Source organism: Ixodes scapularis, unplaced genomic scaffold (assembly GCF_016920785.2).
Source record: "Ixodes scapularis isolate PalLabHiFi unplaced genomic scaffold, ASM1692078v2 PGA_scaffold1__304_contigs__length_218370807, whole genome shotgun sequence".
In the NCBI taxonomy this organism is placed as follows: Eukaryota; Metazoa; Arthropoda; class Arachnida; order Ixodida; family Ixodidae; genus Ixodes; species Ixodes scapularis.
Genome location: NW_024609846.1, coordinates 194,057,102 through 194,074,686, shown reverse-complemented (window position 1 = coordinate 194,074,686; position 17,585 = coordinate 194,057,102). Strand labels below are relative to the sequence as shown.

The 17,585-nt window shown below is 43.4% G+C and overlaps 2 protein-coding genes across 3 annotated transcripts in view; one reads left to right on the top strand and one right to left on the bottom strand.

The window, feature by feature from the left end:
• The window catches only part of LOC121835892, a 28,282-nt gene extending 14,403 nt beyond the window's left edge, over positions 1-13,879 (bottom strand). The window contains exon 1 of the mRNA XM_042290436.1: positions 13,845-13,879. Within this exon, the coding sequence (XP_042146370.1) occupies positions 13,845-13,879 (35 nt within the window). The remainder of the gene's footprint in view (positions 1-13,844) is intronic.
• A 2,084-nt stretch (positions 13,880-15,963) lies between these two features.
• The window catches only part of LOC8039972 (putative phospholipase B-like 2), a 74,639-nt gene continuing 73,017 nt past the window's right edge, over positions 15,964-17,585 (top strand). Inside the window, exon 1 of one of the 2 annotated variants that reach the window (XM_040213514.3) lies at positions 15,964-16,113. In XM_040213514.3, the coding sequence (XP_040069448.2) occupies positions 16,033-16,113 (81 nt within the window). In that variant the 5' untranslated portion in view covers positions 15,964-16,032. The remainder of the gene's footprint in view (positions 16,114-17,585) is intronic. The other variant, XM_040213520.3, reaches the window with a different exon arrangement.

The following is a 17,585-nucleotide window of genomic DNA, read 5'->3' as shown; positions in this document are numbered from 1 at the left end:
CAACTTCCCATAACATAATGGGTTGCTCTAAAGTTTCCTTCAAGTCATCCGAAAGGCGCGGCATTATCGGTAAATAATAGGCTCCAAAATTATATTTTTTGGGCGCGCGGTAGCTGAAAAGGTCTTTACAGTAGTCGACAAAAGCGCGTTCGATTACTTTTTTTTATCGCGTGAAAAAACCCCTTGATACAAAATCTCGCCGATGTCACTCTTACTGGCAAGTTTTTTTTCTCGCCCCTATCGCCTTTTTTGTAGATATCTCACCGCACGATAACCACTTAAACCGCATACGTACCGTAGCTCCCCTATACCGTTCGGCATCAAGAAACTCGATGCGTTTCCCGATACTAGTAATCTCGTCAAAAAAGATACCAGGCGAAAGGCATTCTTCTTGGACCAGCTTCTAAAGAAGTTCGTTTAAATCGCATGTTTCTTTTTCGTTGTCGTGCTTAAAAGAACTGAAGCGTTCAATAGCTGCTATCTTCGTTTCCTGTTGAAAAGACACCCATTTAACGGCGAACTCCTCCCCTTTTGCGCTTGCCAAGTCCTCCAGCTTTCGGCGCACTGCCTTTGAAAAACAATCGTCCTTTAGAAGCTTGGCATTAACCTTCCATAAGCCTCAAACGAACTTCTTCGGCGCCTCTTAAAGGGAGTACATTTTGAAAGAATAATAGCATGATCACTGAAAGAGACGTGATCGACCCCATGCATACTGCTTGCACGCTCTAACAAGGTGAAGCGAAACGTACGCACGACCCAAGCGCGCTTGACTGGCGCTCTGAAAATGCGTATACTGCACCTTTCTGCCACTCGACGCGCACAGTGCAACGTCTTCCAACTCACAGCATTCCACCATGCCATTTAAAGAAATCAATACAGTTATCCCTAAACCGCGTACTATTCGATCTGTCCTGCGCTGCACAAACGCAGTTAAAATCCCCTAACAAAATAACAATGCGGTCCGATTGCAGATACTATCCGACGAACTAAAAGAAAAAAAAAAAACGTTCATTTGCATTTGTACGGGCGTAAAAGCAGAGCACGCGAAACTTCACATGTGAAACGAAAAAAATCGCACAAAGTTAAGCGCCCCGAATCACAGCCAATAACTTGCTCAACGGTCGTCATTGCCTTCTTTAAAAATAAAAGACCCCCCCCCCGACGTCCCCTTAGCGTGGCTCACGCACACGTCATACCTCACTTCAAAAAGCCGTACCATGCTCTTCGTCTGAGCCTCGCTTTCCATTTTCGTTTCCTGAACCGCGACTATGTCCAGGCCCTTCTCAATAAACATACGGTTCACCTGGCATTGGCGACGCCTGGCACATAAGCCGCGCACGTTTAACGTACCCACACGTAAAGATTGCTCAAGGTTCATGAACAGTTAAAAAGTAGACCAGACAAAGAGCTAGGTAGGCACGAAAAAAAAAAAAAAGGAAGTTGCGCGCAGAAGGAAAATAACTCAGGTAAAAAACACCACTGCTGACGCGTAAAGCCGGAATAACCGTACCCTTACAGGGAGTCTTTCCGACGACAATCGTCCGGCGGGACACGCGGCTTCACTGCGACCTTCGACCTCTTGGACCCTGGCACAGGCACCGTGTAGGGGTTCGGTCCGCAGGTACCAGCTGGCACAGTACCAGTCTCCGTCGGACGTTTGACTGTCCGAGTGAAGTCCATGCCGTTGTCCTGCCCGTCAACCTCTCCTGCGTCGTTGTTCTCTCCGCAGGGAGGGCCGCCCGATGCCTCAGATGGTTCATTTTGGAGACGCGCTCGCTCCTCGGGCAGTCGTTCCTTGGTTGTTTCGCAGGGGGTGGTTGCCCCTTGTATCGTGTCCTCAAAGTTGCTCTCGGGAAAAACAGCATCAGGGTTACCATCGTCGTTGGTGGCGGACGTCTCACACTGTTCCGCCGATAGCAGAGCGGTTGGAGGAGTCCCTCCCACAGCTTCCTCCGCCTCGATGCCATCCATCAGGTATTCGGAGTTGTCCTCCAGCTTGCGGTCCCGGGCTATCGAGGCGCAGGTCTTTACGCAGTCTGCTGCGTCGTGGCCGTAGCGGTGGCAGTCGGAGCAGCGGGGGAGCAGCGGCAGCAAAATATTGATTGGGTAGTCTTCTGATACTAGAATTAATTACCTGGCAAAAAATAAAACAAAAATTTTAGGGTGTGTCAGCGTTCCTTTAAGTAAGTTGAACAGAGAGGCAGGTTATGCTTGATGAAGAACTTGCCTGGCCCCATTGCGTGCAGGGGATCAGCCTAAAAGCCAGTGGAAAAAAAGAATACCGGAAGCTTCCGACAGGTGACCAGATTCGTTGGTCCCAAACAACTTCAGTGCATGCATGTAATAGACGAAGGGAGCCGCTTGCGCTCTTACGCCCTTTATAGCCGCCCGGCGCCACGGTATACGCCAATGTAAAGTTAGTATTGCTTTGTCTATCTTTAGGTTAAAGCGCAACCGATGTGACAAGTTAAAATTTAAAGCGCAATGTCACGGCGTTCATCATATTCCATTAGTGAAAGTAATACACTAAGAGTATACTAATTCTGTACTTTTGTAGAAGGCTTTGCAAATATACATGAAGCAGGTTTTACTCTACTTATTGTATATTGATACAATACAATAGCTTTATTTTTTCATGCCATAAAACCCGGCCACCTTCAATGGCACACAAACAGCAAGTCGAGAAGAAAAATATGCTTTCATATACATTTACTTTCATCATGTGCATGTTAGTGGGCACTCTATGAAGACCCGTGGACCGCACCGCTAAACTACGTGGTGCGCTAAAATTATGTAAGCATAAGGTTTAAAGCAGACAGGGACGAGAGGAACTAACCCAAACGACCGGGACAGGCGCTACACTCATCTGATTTATTGCGAAACCTTTGAACGCATATGTACGCACAACTCATCTTCCCTTTACATATCAAACAACGCCAACAGCCAATAATACACTTTACAGATACCCATCTAGATAAGTTACTTCTTTATCGAATAGGCTAATAGATTGTGCGCTGACGTATTTGTAGTTTTCCTTTTAATAAAGGAAGCCTCTAGAATCCCCCTCTCTGTTTTTTCTTTCGCTTTTTTCAAGAACGTCGTTGACTCTAAAAGCGGTACGCAGCGACAACGCTTACAATGCTCAAACAGATGACCGCCCGAATCGTTGCGTACGGATCGTTTTTGTTCTCTTGCCCTGTCAATGAAACAGTGTTCTGCTGGTACTATATAAACTTTGCCGCAACTAAGCGGCATTTCATAGGTGACGTTAGTTACACAGTCAGTATATTGGCTTACATGCTTCTTGGAGCACAGAACGTTCTTTTCTCTAGTCAACCTCGGACTTATCTTAGCCAGTTTGCAGGGCGCAGAAAAGACAATGTTAACATTGCATCTGCCGACAATTTTTATTATGTGGTGTGAAACTCTGCGCATGTACGGAATTACATGTGCTCGCTTTTTAATTTTTTTTGCAATCCTACCGTTCTGTTGATTCTTTTGTTTGATTTTTTGAAGCAGGCTCTGACACACTAGAAATCAGCCATGAAGGGTGATGACAACTTTTTGCGAATGCTGCCTCGCGGAACGCTATAGCGATTCCCTCCTTAATGTGTTTAGACTGAGCATTGTCAAACGACACTAGGCTTTTCTTTGACCGCGATTATAAATCCCACAAAAAGGGTCTCCAGAAAAATTTATCATAAGTTCTAAGAATTAAATGCGCTTGTCATCTGGCATCTCCCAAGTGAACTTCAGACCTCGTGATGCCTCTGGGAAGGCTCTGACAACTTTCGCCACTTCATCCAAATTAATATCAGTGTCCAAAATTGCAAGAAAATTGTCAACATACCTAAACGCCTTTACTATATGTAATTCTGCTAGACCTTCAGAAATCCTCTTGTCCAATGATGCTAAAAAATCTTACATAAAACAAGCGTGACGGACGAACCAATACAAATACCAGATTTTTGTACAAAAAACTGCCCACTTACGCTAATGCCAGTAGAATCCAGATAGAACTGTAAACGCTCTAAAACTTTTCTGTACTGATACCTGCAGAATTCTAAAACAACACTTCCCCCGAATCAATGATCTTGTCCCCCACAACGTTGAGTAAAACTTCGTGCGGAACAGAATGGTACAAGTCTTCAACATCAACTGAAAAAGCCGTGAATGCATTCTGTATCCCTCTCTTTAATTCTTGGAAGACTTCATCTGAGCTTCGTACTAGAAAAGGATCATCTGCTGAAAGAGGTTTAGGTTGACGTTGTAGGTATCTGCTCACTTGTGCCTGCCAAGCGGATCTCTCAAAAACGATGGCTCTCGAGGGGCAGTCGTGTTTATGCGTTTTCCCCGTGAAAAAAAACCTCCGAAAACCCACTCTTCGCTTTGCTATCGGCTCTTCTCAGGCCATCAAAGCTTAAGTCTTTCATCATCAACCGTGCCGCAGATTTCTGTTGCTTCGGTGAAAACTTTACTGCTTTGATTTTTTTTTAATGCATTTTCCTGAAACATCCCTTCTGTCATCATTACAGACCCGCCTTCCTTATCGGCTTCCACAAGTGCTAAATCTCTTTGTTTCAAAAGACTCACGATATTTCAAAAAGGGGGCTTCGCCTGAGGCATATGACTTGTGCTTCTCAAGCAGACAACACAATCACCAAGGGCCCTCTCTCGGTCTTGTTCGGTGACCCAATCAGCAACCTTGTGAACCATGGCTAGGAGGTTGTGTCGAGTAGAGAAAGGCTTGAAGCTGTGTTTGGGACCTTTGTCCAGGATGTCTTTGACCTCTGCTGTAATGGTGGCGCCCCCAGTAAAGTGCGTTATCCGTAGCCCTTGCTGCAAACTTCCTCTTGGGTGGAAGATTTAGCCGAGCTCGCTGCCACAGGAACTCCGTAGTTTGGGATGCTAACTTTTGTACCCGGCAAACCGAAGGTTGTCTTCATAGAGAGTTGAGAGTAGCGCCTGTCCCTGTCGCTTGTTATTTCCTATCGTTCCTGTCTGTTTCTGCTTTTAAATTGTTTACCTACCATGGACCAACTAGCCCAAACCAAAGTTTTAATGAGACTAAAATTATGTATCGAAGTATACTTCGCGTATTGAAAAGTAACTAAAAATATGCTTGAAGTGTACATTACATTTGATAAAAGTAAGCCTATAAGACGCTTATGTTGAACTACTAAAGACGTGACGACATCTTACCCGAAAAGGTGCATGTATAGAAACTTATGGAGAAAGCAATGTTTGTTTACATAAATTCACATATGCACAAGTTTAGTGGCGCGCAGGTCACAATCACAGACCCTTCAGTCTACTTATCTAAAAAAAAAAAAACACGTTTTGTGGGGCGCAGTATGACACTGGCTCTGCTCAATTTGAGAAAACGGCAATGATGTCTTCGTAGGAACTCCGGCTCACCAAGTGTCCACAGCTAATTCTGCAAGTATCCCGCTATCTTCTCACGTTACTCTCGAAGCATGGGGAACAGAGGTCTGAAACGGCGACCCTCTAGGACGGCCCTACATCTAAGCATCCACAAGACTTGGCCTTCTAGTATTGACACCAGTTTACCAAAGCAGCTGAGCGTGCTCCTTTGAAACTGCTACACGCATCCTAAACACTCGAGATACAAATATGCCGAAAGTTCGCGCTACAACACATGTAGTAAAAACATGCTCATTTGTCTCTGGGTAAGTACAATGGGCCCTCTGCAAAAAAGCAGCGCCCCTAGCTGTTCAGTTGTACTCTGGCAGCAGGAGACTGAACGTGTAGTTTAGGTTTCGCCAGGCTGTGCGTCTGTCGTCTGCTATTGTTTCCGCACTGCCATTGCTCAGGTCGTTGTGAATTTCTCCACATTGGCACGCGATGCAGCAAGCACCCTTTTCTTCTCGTCGCTACATATCAGACACGGCGAATAACAATACAATCACGTTTTTGCTGGTACTGAGAGTGAGCGAAAACGCCCCAACGGCGAAGTCAAATGAACGCAGATCGACGTATGCCGTGCCAGCTCACTGCGTCATTTGTTCGCAACCTAGAGAACAGCCACTGAGGCTAGTACTCTCGATTTAAAACAGCCTTGCTTCGCCGATCGGTATTTTCAATCAGGCTAACGCGGTACGCAACGAACCTCGCTGTACGAGAATGCGTTCCAGCACAAACATGCACCTCTTTCTACGTCGCAGCGAAGAAATGGGCTACGGGAATTATTAAAACACGACCGCGCTGTTTGTGTGCCCATGTCTTTGAATGTGCAGGTTTCTTAGGCATACGTCTTATAGCCGCAACACTTCGTGTTCCATGAAGCTTGCGATTTTCGGATTGTTTGTCGGCAGCTGTTTCCCGTCGCAGTTGTACTTTAGAGCCGCACTTGTACTCTTGCAAGGGTGTAATAAAACTGGAGTACAAGTGTCAATGACTGTGCTTGAAATTGCAAACGAATGCACGCAGTGAGCTGGCACGGCGTACGTGGATCTACGTTCACTTGACTTCGCCGTTTCGACGTATTCGCTCGCTGCCCGTGCCAGCAAAATTAGTAATTGTTACGTTATTCGGTGTGTCTGATATCGAGCGATAACAAGAAAAGGGTACTTACTCCATGTCGCATGAGTTTGGAGAAATCCACAACGACGTGAGCAATGGCGGCGCGGAGACGATAGCAGACGACAGATGCATAACCCGGCGAAACCAAAACCGAACCTACCCGTTGACAGTCTCCTGCTCCCAGAGGTTCACCTGAACCGCTAGGGGCGCGGCTACTTTCTATATTGCCCATTTGGGGGAGTTGTCCGTTGCGGTAAGTCCCCAATTTGACAACCTGTCTCTGGCAGGCAGCACTCCACACGCATACTACCAGCTGGTGTCGATAACCTCCGCTGGTACGTCGGCGGTTAGATGTCTTCCCAAATTAACTGGGAACTCTCGGCTTAGTGTCGGCCAGACACGCGAGCCGCACAAAATGCTACGCCAATTCGCGACACGGGACTCTCCTGAAAGCTTGCAATGGGTGACTCTTCGGTCACCCGGAGGTGTATCGTGACAAAACAAACATGATACAAAGATGGAGCCTCTGCCGCAGGGAACGGGTTGCCAAGCCCCCTTGGTACGAGGGATAGGCACAGGTGACCCAATAAGTACAATACAAGGGGGCAGTCACATAGCCAGTATTTCGTTTCGGGGGGGGGGGGGGGGGGGGCCGCCCATTACAAATAGCTGTATGAGGGGGGGGGGGGCCCTATGCTCTCCCCCCTGGCTACGTGCCTGCAAGGGGGCGACCAATATACTCCGTGTCGTCCATAAGATGGAGCACACATTTCAAAGCCGATAACCGTGTAAACGCTGACAGGCACGGAATGCATCAGCCGCCACTGGATCGTGGTCTGGGCACACGTTCAGTTTTTCCACCCAAACTAAAGTAAGATGAAGGATGTCATTATATATGTCAAAAATGGGGGCGGCATTGTGACTTCAGCTACAAACCACAGTTTTGGCCATATTACAGACTTAGTCAGGAAAGCTTTATCACTGGCGGAAAGTTTAAACACGAAAGCAAGCTGTACTTGACTCCTCGTCTGGTCGAACATTTTTTCCGACGCTAGGGGTGCTACGCCATTTCTCGTAAATGAGACCCCAAGAACACGCACGGGTAAATCAAAAGGAATACTCATTGACTTGACCAAAAGCAATGAAAACTGTAGCACCTTGCTTTTCTCACTACTCAGCTGCGCCTTAGAAAGTGCGGTGTAGCCCGCAAAAATAAGTTAGACTGCCAAAAAGATGTAGGGGTCTCGAAGAAACAAAGACAAGTCGACTGCGTGAGCAGAGACAGACACGATTTGTGCTTGTTTATTTTGAGTGCACAATAACGGCTGAAGCCTACTCATTGGTTCTCCTGTTAGTAACAACACCGATTACAAATAAATATTGAAAAAAGGTTTCATAATTTCAAACACCTTTTAAAAATGACACATACAATCAGGGTGTCGAACCGGAACCGAACCGAACCGAAAACCGGAACCGAACCGGTATTTGTTCCGGAACTGAACCCGAACCCGAACCGTTATATTGTTATCGCGATGAACCCGAACCGGAACTGAACCGGAAAAAAAATTAACGGTTACCGGCTCATGTCAAAACGGTTCGGCCTCGCGCTGTTGACAATGAATGTGCTATCAATGCCATTTGCTTTTTAAGTGCCGTCAACTGACACACACCTCGCTTACATATTTTTCTTCTCCACTCAGTCTTAGGAATATAAACGCTGCATCCATGAATCTTGACAAACGCTGCATCCATGAATCTTGACATAGGAACCAGTATTGCGCTGGCCGCGGCTTGCACGGAAGAAAAAGAATTGGAAGGCTGTGCAAAAAAATAAAAAAAATCGCGTCAGGGGATTTTATTTTCCTACAATCTCGTAAATCCTAAATGCTGCTGTGTGCTCATTTCATAACACGTTTGTAGAACGCGCGAGTTCTTGAAGCTTGCTTCCATCGGAATGAGAAAAGAAAAGGCAGTGGAGTTTGATAATGTTTGAGGGAGAGAGAGAAATTTTATTTACAGTTGAAATGAGCATTCATAAATTATATCTGCTCTTCGCTGCCCCAACCAGCGGTCAGAGCATATCGAGCTATGAAGTGTCAAGATTTACATGCCGTATTTTTTCGTACCGGAAACTCGATGTATCCCGTTTCGTATGTGCTGATTTCAGATGTTTTATTTGTAATTTATTTTGATGTTGCAATTTGTCATTTATAATTTCCGAACCGGTTCGCGAACCGTTTCGCGGATTGAATTAATCGAACCGGAACTGAACCGGTACAAAATAAATTTACCTGAACCTGAACCGTAACCGAACCCGTATTTTTTTCGGTTCGACACACTGCATACAATAATTCAATAGTTACAAATCATACACATTATTTCAGTACACGAATAAAGCACTTCTTAAATTGAAATAAGTTAGGGTTGAAAATGTCATTATCATTTTATTCCAGATTATTGAAATAGTTTTGCAGTCGACCTGAGGGTGACGTGAAATTAGTATGATTGACATAGACTGTACGCTTATAACGAAAATTTCTGCCGGGTATATGATTGTTAATGTATGAGATTAGAGGGATACTATTGTAATAGAAATGGATGCCTTTGAACACGAATACAAGGTCGCGCGAACATTGTCTTGATGTCAGGTTAGTAATTTGCAATTGTTTAAGTACTTTATATGAGTCTTGTGAAGGAGTCATAAAATGATGAATTCTTGAAATTTTTTCTGTACATGTTCCACATTTTCGGAAGCTGTACATCTGAGGCTATTCCAAATCACAGAGCAGAAGTCATGTTTTGGAAGAACTATGCTTCGATAAAACACAAAAAAATTAGAAAAAAAACTCGAAAAACGCTTACTAACTCTTAAACTATCACATATAAGAAAAAAACGTGAGCTCATAACGTATGACACGTACGCGTTAGAGTTAAGTTTGGAGTCAAGCATCACTCCAAGACCTTTCACAATCGTAACGCGAGTGATCAGCGAATCGTCTCAGTGGTACACAAAATGGGTTGGATTAGTGTTACGCGTAAATTATATTAAAGTTGTTTTTTCATTACTAAGATCAATCCCATTGCCATTTACATCATTGACAGATGGCGTTGTTAACTTCTTGCAGTAGAGCAGAATAATTTCATATCGAAATATTTTATAGATTGAGGTCACCTGCGAACTGCTAGAGATTCGAATGATAAATCAAATCTTGTATATTTTGACAAATATATTAAAAAAAGGGGTCCAAGATTAAAACCTTGGGGTACACCAGATAGTACAAGAAAAAAAGGCTACATTTGTGTAGCCGACACAGTTTTCTCTGGCAGCAAGATAACTTTCAAACCAAAAACAATACTCATCCCTGAGAACAAGCATAAAACGTGTGTGTAACAGTAGCTTATGATTTACACGATCGAATGCCTTGCTACAATCAAAATGCTCTGCGCCCAGTTTGCTCTCGTAAACAAACTCTGGGGGCAACATAATTTAAAAAAAAAACACAGTATTTGTTTCAACAGACCTGCCGATCATGAAACCATGCTGTGCATAACGTATTACGCGCTGAAAGCAATGTCTGATGCTTATGGATAATTTTTTCGGACAGCTTCAAAAATGCGGAGAGCAAGGATATCGGTCTGTAGTATATAACCTTCGTAGAGGTGCTTGATTTAGGGAGAGGAATTACTAAGCCCTCTTTCCAGACAGTTAGAAAAACAGATTGCTTTAGCGACATAAAAATGTGATGTTGAATGGGAGCCAGTATATCCACACATCCCTTAACTATGAAATTCGGTATGTCATCAAGGCCACATGCTTTTTTCTTAACGGGAGCTGATGAATTGTCCATACAACGTCGGCAAGGCTAATGGCAGAAGAAAATATATGGTTATGGACAACTTGTAGAATGACTGTGTTTTCAACAATAACCAATAGGTTGATAAGAGGAACTTGAAAAATTGATTGCACAGCGTATCTGGGTTAGGATAATATTCGCCGTCTATCATTAGTGACGCAGGACGAGACCTATCTCGAGTTTGATTTTTATCAAACGCCAAAAATACTGGGGATGCTTAGAAACACTTGTCACGTGGGCTTAAGCTTAGCTAGTTGGGCCAATGGTTTCGATGGGCGAGCTGAACACACATTCAGTTGGCCCATTGAAAGATAGAAACACTTCCTTCGACATGTCTACGATAAGTCTATCCCTCTTATACCGCTCTTTGACCGTAGTGCTGCATATTCTAAACCTGGCGCAAACGTTATTGCTGGTAGCCTTGCGGTAAAGACGGTGTAAGTGTAATTGTTTGCGCATTGGCACTTCGAAGAAGAAGAAGAGGTTTATTTAGAAAGACAGAGAGGTCGCTCCATGCCGTTTGTATTTGAGTTCGCGAGAAAACCAAGGGGGATATCTGTTTGATCGATCAGCTTGTTTTCGGTAAACAAAGCTGTGTATGCCGGTCATCACAATATTAGTCAAAGCAGTTCAATCGAATCTAAGCAAAGAACGTCATCTTAGGCAAACGCAACAAAAATAGATACAAATAAAGATATGAGCCGTTGGCGTAATCAAATCGATATTTGTTTTTGTTTTTCATGGACGTAATTAGCACGTCTACGTTAACAGAAAATGGAACCTGCCATATATCGGCGGGAAAGACAGGATGGCTTACGATCGGAGTATTGTAAGTTTCAAGATTTGTAAAAGAACGTCCAAAGCGCTTCCACATCCGTTTTGAGGAATTTCGCCACGATAAAGGACATAGTAGTACAAACAAAATGAAGAGTTGATTGTCTTTTCGACAGCTGGACACTGAGGCTTCGCTAGACCAATTATCACATTAAAGTTCACGGGCTGACGTTTTTTTCGATAAACTAGTCAAAACCTGCCCAAATTCCTTGGGATTGAGAGACGGGTATAAATATTTATTTTATATTATAAGTTTTGTGGGTGCCTCTGCTTTTCACTTAAAGCCGAACTCATTCTTCACAACTTTTGAGATCCGATCGGCGAGGTACCGTAATGTTGTTGCGTGGGGCCGGAAGTACACCGCTACTCTACTTCTGTCCGGTAGCTCCGCTATTGCGGTCACGGCTAAATATAGAGTATTTGTCAGAAAAATACTCATAAGATGAGATACCACTTAGTAGCCACATTTTTTGTAATACAATGCACGTTGTAGTCTGCAAGCACACCCTTTCTGAGAACGTATCGGCCTTTTAGTGCGGAGATCCCTTACGTTTTGGTAGTAGATCAATAAAGTGTTGAGCTTCCCACGTGTCTGTATTTTCAAGTTCGTAGGTATTCATTATTCCTCGAAACTGACGAAAAAGATACCCCTCAGGCCACACTAGTGGGTCGTTGATATAACCAAATTCGTCGGCACCGTTTTTCTTAATGAATAATATATCATTGAACGAGTACAATGTAGCTATTCCTTGCACTTTCTAAATTGTCTGTTCCAACATTTCGAGTGTCAAGTTGGCCTTGCACAAACTTGTGAATACGTTCTTTCTTGCGAGTCACGACCCGAATACAGCCACGTGTAGATGTGATGAAAAAAAGAATCTAGTTATATTTACGCACGCGCCTGTACTTTGTGACTGAACACTTACATCTTAGTCTCTTGAAACACTATCTATGTTGCGGTTGCTCTTTTTTCTGCGCAAACACTTTTTAATCGGGTGAATCAACCGTGAAACAATACATGCGGAGGGCACTTCGAATGTTTCATATTTTGGTTAGCGCCACTACTCCGCAATGCGCATGTTTCGTATTTTGATTAGCGCCATTACCCCGGCGAGGTGTCAAGAGTCGAGGCAAAATTTACTGCTGTTTGCGCGGGGTTGGCTCGTTGCTCTGGTTGCGCGGGGTCTGTTCATTAAGGGCAGCGACGTGTTCGCCGTCTAACGAGGGAAACTTTCAGACTCTAATTTCGAGAAGCAAACGATGCTAAGTTGCAATATAAAGTAAAAAGCTTACTTTTTAATTTTATGGAATAAAACTTGCTGGAGGGCCGTTTTCTAGTTTTTCCTAAATGTTTCGTGTTATAGAAAAGTAACTGAAAAGTACCGTCGTCACTTTTTAAAAGTAACTGTAACTGTAACGAGTTACTCTTTTGCCGCGGTAACTGTAATGGTAACTTCGCTACTTTTTTCTGAATGCAACTCACTTTAACGTATTACTTTTCAAGTAACTTACCCATGACTGGCTCCAGCTAATGACGAGTAGCACAGAAGACTGGTTGAACAAATGCCATGTGCTTTGGGACAATGAGAAAAATGAAGGCCCGTGCTCTATAACCTAGCGTACGGCCCACTTTTAGGCCAGCACAACGAGTTTTTTCGTCCTCGTATAATTCGCTAGATTCTTTCCATTCTATGCACATCGATCGGCGTCTTGCGTGCTTGGTGGTAATTTGTGATTGTTGAGATGAATTTTGGTGTTCAAGACCCAACCCGCAGAAAAACCGATTTTTTTCTTTTTAATTTTTGCTTGTATTTTTAACGGACGCCACGTTGTGTATTTATTTACCGTGTACGACGAGAGTTGAGGACACGAATATGGCAGCATGTTTCCTTCCTTCAGCAGACTTCCGGTAGCTTGTTTATTTGCAATAACGCATCGTGGAACGACCGGGAAAGAGGATATTTCATCGACGAAGGAATATTGCGGTACGTTTATGAAAACCGCGGCGCGGTTCAAAACATCACATTCAACAAATGAACGCGGGTCTGAAGTAAGAAAATAAAACATGAAGTGCCCGGGGGTCAGCAGATAGCGGGCAGTCGCGAGCCTATTTACAAGCACACGGCGGTGATATTCATCGGAGTGTGTTTTTTCGGGTTCTGTCCGGTGGTTTTATGAACAAGGTTAAAAGTCATTTTTTGGCGTCACTTCCCTGGTTTATTCTAGTTTATTCGAGCGTATAAATTAGGTACATTTTCGTTTGACGAATAGTTACCAAAGTTCGCCGGCGTTCGAAACGCGAAAGAGGCGAGAGGCCGCTGACCGCTTAAGCATTATGTTCACACTTTTTAGTCGTGATTCATTCTTTGACGTTCGCATCGGAAAATGCCGCAACCTGATTGGCTGCAAAGCAATAATAGGATTTCAGGGACCCGCACTGCGTTTCTCAGGTTATGAGTGACAATAGTGAGCCCTCATTTGATGCCTTGACGTACGAAGGTTCCCAGAAGAAGCCGCCTCGAAACAAAAATTTCGCGCAGGGGAAGAGGGATGGAAGAAGGAACAGCGTCTTTCAAACAGCCGTTGTTTGGTATCAAGACATACCAAACTTACTTTTTGTTCTTGGAAAGCGCGCACATGATATTCATTACTCTATCATCTTATTTAAAGTGTCTTTTATCCAGTAAGATGCTCGCATGCCACTCACCGTGCAGTATGCGTATCGTGACATTAAAGGGATACTTCAACGAAATTTTAAATTTTCCCATCGTGTTCAAAAATAGGTTGAATATGATCCACAATATCCGTAAATGACAATCGCACTTTTGTATTTTGACCCTGATGGCTGTATTTTTTGTTATAAACGGCCCACTCTAGCAAGCGCTCGGAGAAGACCCAGCGGTGACCACGTGACATTCAACGCGATCGCGACGTAGGTCGTCTCGGGACGAGCAAAGCTACGGCGATGCTGACGTCGAGAGGATGGCCTAGTCGTTTCAGCCACCGAAGCGGCTGCTTTTCTTCGAATTTTGAGAGACGGGTTTATCTTCTATAATCTTGTTGGGGACAATAGCGACTTCTTCGACACACAAACGACATTCTCGGGAAGAGGGGAGTTCCTCATTCCCCTCTTCTTTCGTCGTGGCCGGAGTCGAGGCACTCACCGTCACTAGGTGTCAAGGTTACTATACAGGCATTACGAGCGAGGCGATAGCGACATCCACTAGGTGCTCTTTGCTAATCGTTTAACTCATTTTAAAATTCCTTTTCGAAACTTTTTTAACAAGATATTGGTATGTTCGATGTGATACTGCTCCTTTGAACACATATAGACCATAAAGGGCGCGCCGAAATTTCGTTGTAGTATCCCTTTAAAAGGATACTTCAACGAAATTTGAAATATACCCGTCGTGTTCAAAAATAGGTTCAATATGATCCACAATATCCGTAAAAGACAATCGCATGTTTGTATTTTGAGCCTGGTGGCTGTATTTTTCGTTATAAACGGCCCACTTTGGCAAGCGATCGGAGAAAGCCCAGCGGAGACCACGTGACATCCAACGCAATCGTGACGCAGGTCGTCTCAGGACGAGCAAAGCTACGGCGAGGCTGACGTTGAGAGAATGGCCTAGTCGTTCCAGCCACCGAAGCCGCTGCTTTTGTACGAATTTTGAGTGACGGGTTAATCTTCTACAATCTTGTAGGGGGACAATAGCGACTTCTGCGACACACAAAAGGCATTCTTGGGAAGAGGGGAGTTCGTCCTTTCCCTCTTCTCTCGTCGTGGCCGGAGGCGAGACACTCACCGTCACTAGCTGTCAAGGTTCCTAGACGGGCATTACAAGCGAGGCGTTAGCAACATCCACCAGGTGCTGTTTGCTAATCGTTTAATTTGCTTTAATATTCCTTTTCGTGATTTTTTTTAGAAGATATTGGTATGTTCGATGTGATGGTGCTGCTTTGAACACATACAGACCAAAAAGCAAGCGCCTTGCTTATTGTCCGATGTACCTTTTATGACTGGGGTGTTTGTGAGACGACGTGTTTTGATGCAATTCACTCGCCACACGGAGAATCTAAAGAGCAGGGCTGTAGAAGGGAGCAGTACACCGGACGAACTAGTTCAGTGGAAGGGCTAGTTATCCTGAAAAGATCAAAATTTCATTGTTTGGTCAGTTCTGTGTTTTCTTCAAAGTCTGTTCCGTTTTCTTTTGGTTCCAATTGATCCCGCATACTTGCTCCCCTGTCATCGTTTTGCATTTGTAAAGACATCTGCAATCATAGCACGTGGCTATAATGAAAACTGTTTGACCTAATTCTTACGTCCTTGTGTTTTTAGGTTTTCTCACTGAGTCGTCAACATCATTCATCTAAGAGTCCAGAAAAAAATTATAGCACAAAAGCAATAAAGATGCATGCAATAAAAATGGGAAGGAGAGATTTGGATGATCGAATGTGGAAACATCGATTTAGTAAAAAAAAACTATTGTTTGTTTTTCAGAATATGTTGTTTATTGTTTCACGCCATAGAAGCATTTTTGTTTGAAATAAAACCCACCTGTAGGCTCCACTTCTGACGCACTGATTAAAACTAATCTCTGCAGTGCGTGAATATTATAACTTCTGCAATAGTTTTATCTACTGGAATAAAGAATACAAGAATCATGAGGGAGAATGACATGGTCGGCTGGAATGCGTAGCCACGTCTCGAATCCGTCTGTGCGCTCTTGTCAGTGTATCATAGGCAAGCTTGCCGGTAACCATTGGAGCGAGGTTCTTTTCGCCGATATCTTCTGCAGATATGTGGGTCCAGCCTGCAACCGATAGTGCGCCAGCTCCGTTGTTGGGCCGGCAGTGTACAGAAAGCGGGCGTGAAGAACGGGTGAGTGCTAGGCTTCCTGACGTTCACTACTCTTTTACACTTTAAACAAGACTAATCCTCAAAATGATTCGTCGTCATTCTCTGGTTATTTTCATCTTTTTCATTATGTTAGAAGCTTTTTTGTTAAACATATCGAGCAAATAAAAAAAAAAACAAGGTCCTAATGAATGAATGCACTATGGTGAACTTGGAAGCAGTTTTAACCGGTTGTGTTTTATATATACTTCTAAGCCTGAAAGGACTTTTTTTTTTCTGCCGCAGAAAACTGAAGAGTCCTAACCTTTCTAGCTTTCACATATCCTACCGAAACCCCTTCAGTAAAGAAGAAGGGTTTCTTAGTCCATTTGTGATTCATTTGTATTTTTACGGTCTATTTGTGGTCCTCGTGACGATGAACAAACTTTTTTTTTATGTTCATGTTGCAGTACTGCGTCACTTTTTGTCGCAATATGCACAGACTTACCTTACTTTACCGGTAATCAAATCACTTGTAGTCGAATACGTTTTGGAGTAAATGTAACGATTAATACTTAAGTAATCGAGTAATATAATTGAATACTTTCGAAGTAAGAGTAATTGTAGCTGTGATCGATTACCTTTTTGAGTTACGTGTTGAAGACAATGATATGCCGTAGGTGCTGAATTATTCGATTGTGTTATGAGCGGATATTGAGACCAACCTAACGTCTCTCGACATGACCATAACAATAAAAAAGAAACTTAAATGCTATCGCGAGTTATATGGACGAGAACAAAATAATCCGGAAAGTACCTTAGGTGTGTTAGTTGATATTAGAGCAAAGAAAAAACAATATTGGTCATGTCAATACTGCCCCCCTTTTCGGCAAAGCGAAAATTGAGAAATTTATTAACTGGAGGAAATCACCTGCGTACCTGAAGATAAGTGAACGACTTTATAACCGCAGCAGTGGATTATATTTTCAATAGGGAAAAAAAAAGACGAGACGAACAGCCCTTAACTCCAGGTGTGTATTAGAAGACTTCATTAAATTCCCTATATGTGTAATCAAAACGCTTCATATTAAGCTGGCCTCTCCAATCACACGAAGAGATTGACACCGGTAATCCTCAAAAGTTTTTGACTTCTTAGTCAAACTGAAAATAACAATAATGTCATAAAATACGTGGCTACACTTTTTCTATAGAAAAAGTTATTTTTTTTACGGTTTTAGTAAACAAAAAACGAACCCAATATCCTGAAACATCAAAGGGTACAAAACAGATACTAGAGCCACATTCATTTTTGACAAGGCCCGTATGATAAAAACGTTTTACGCGTGGAACGAAGGAAAAGGCGATAGAAACCCTTTCGGAACTGAGTTTTCTGGCTCAGGATGACACCACAAAAGCAAAACGCATCACCATTCACGAAGCAGAATTTTTAATAAAACCTAGTTGAGTGTTGCAAGTAAACTAGACGTTCTTGCGGGGTGTTTTTGAGTACCCCAGGA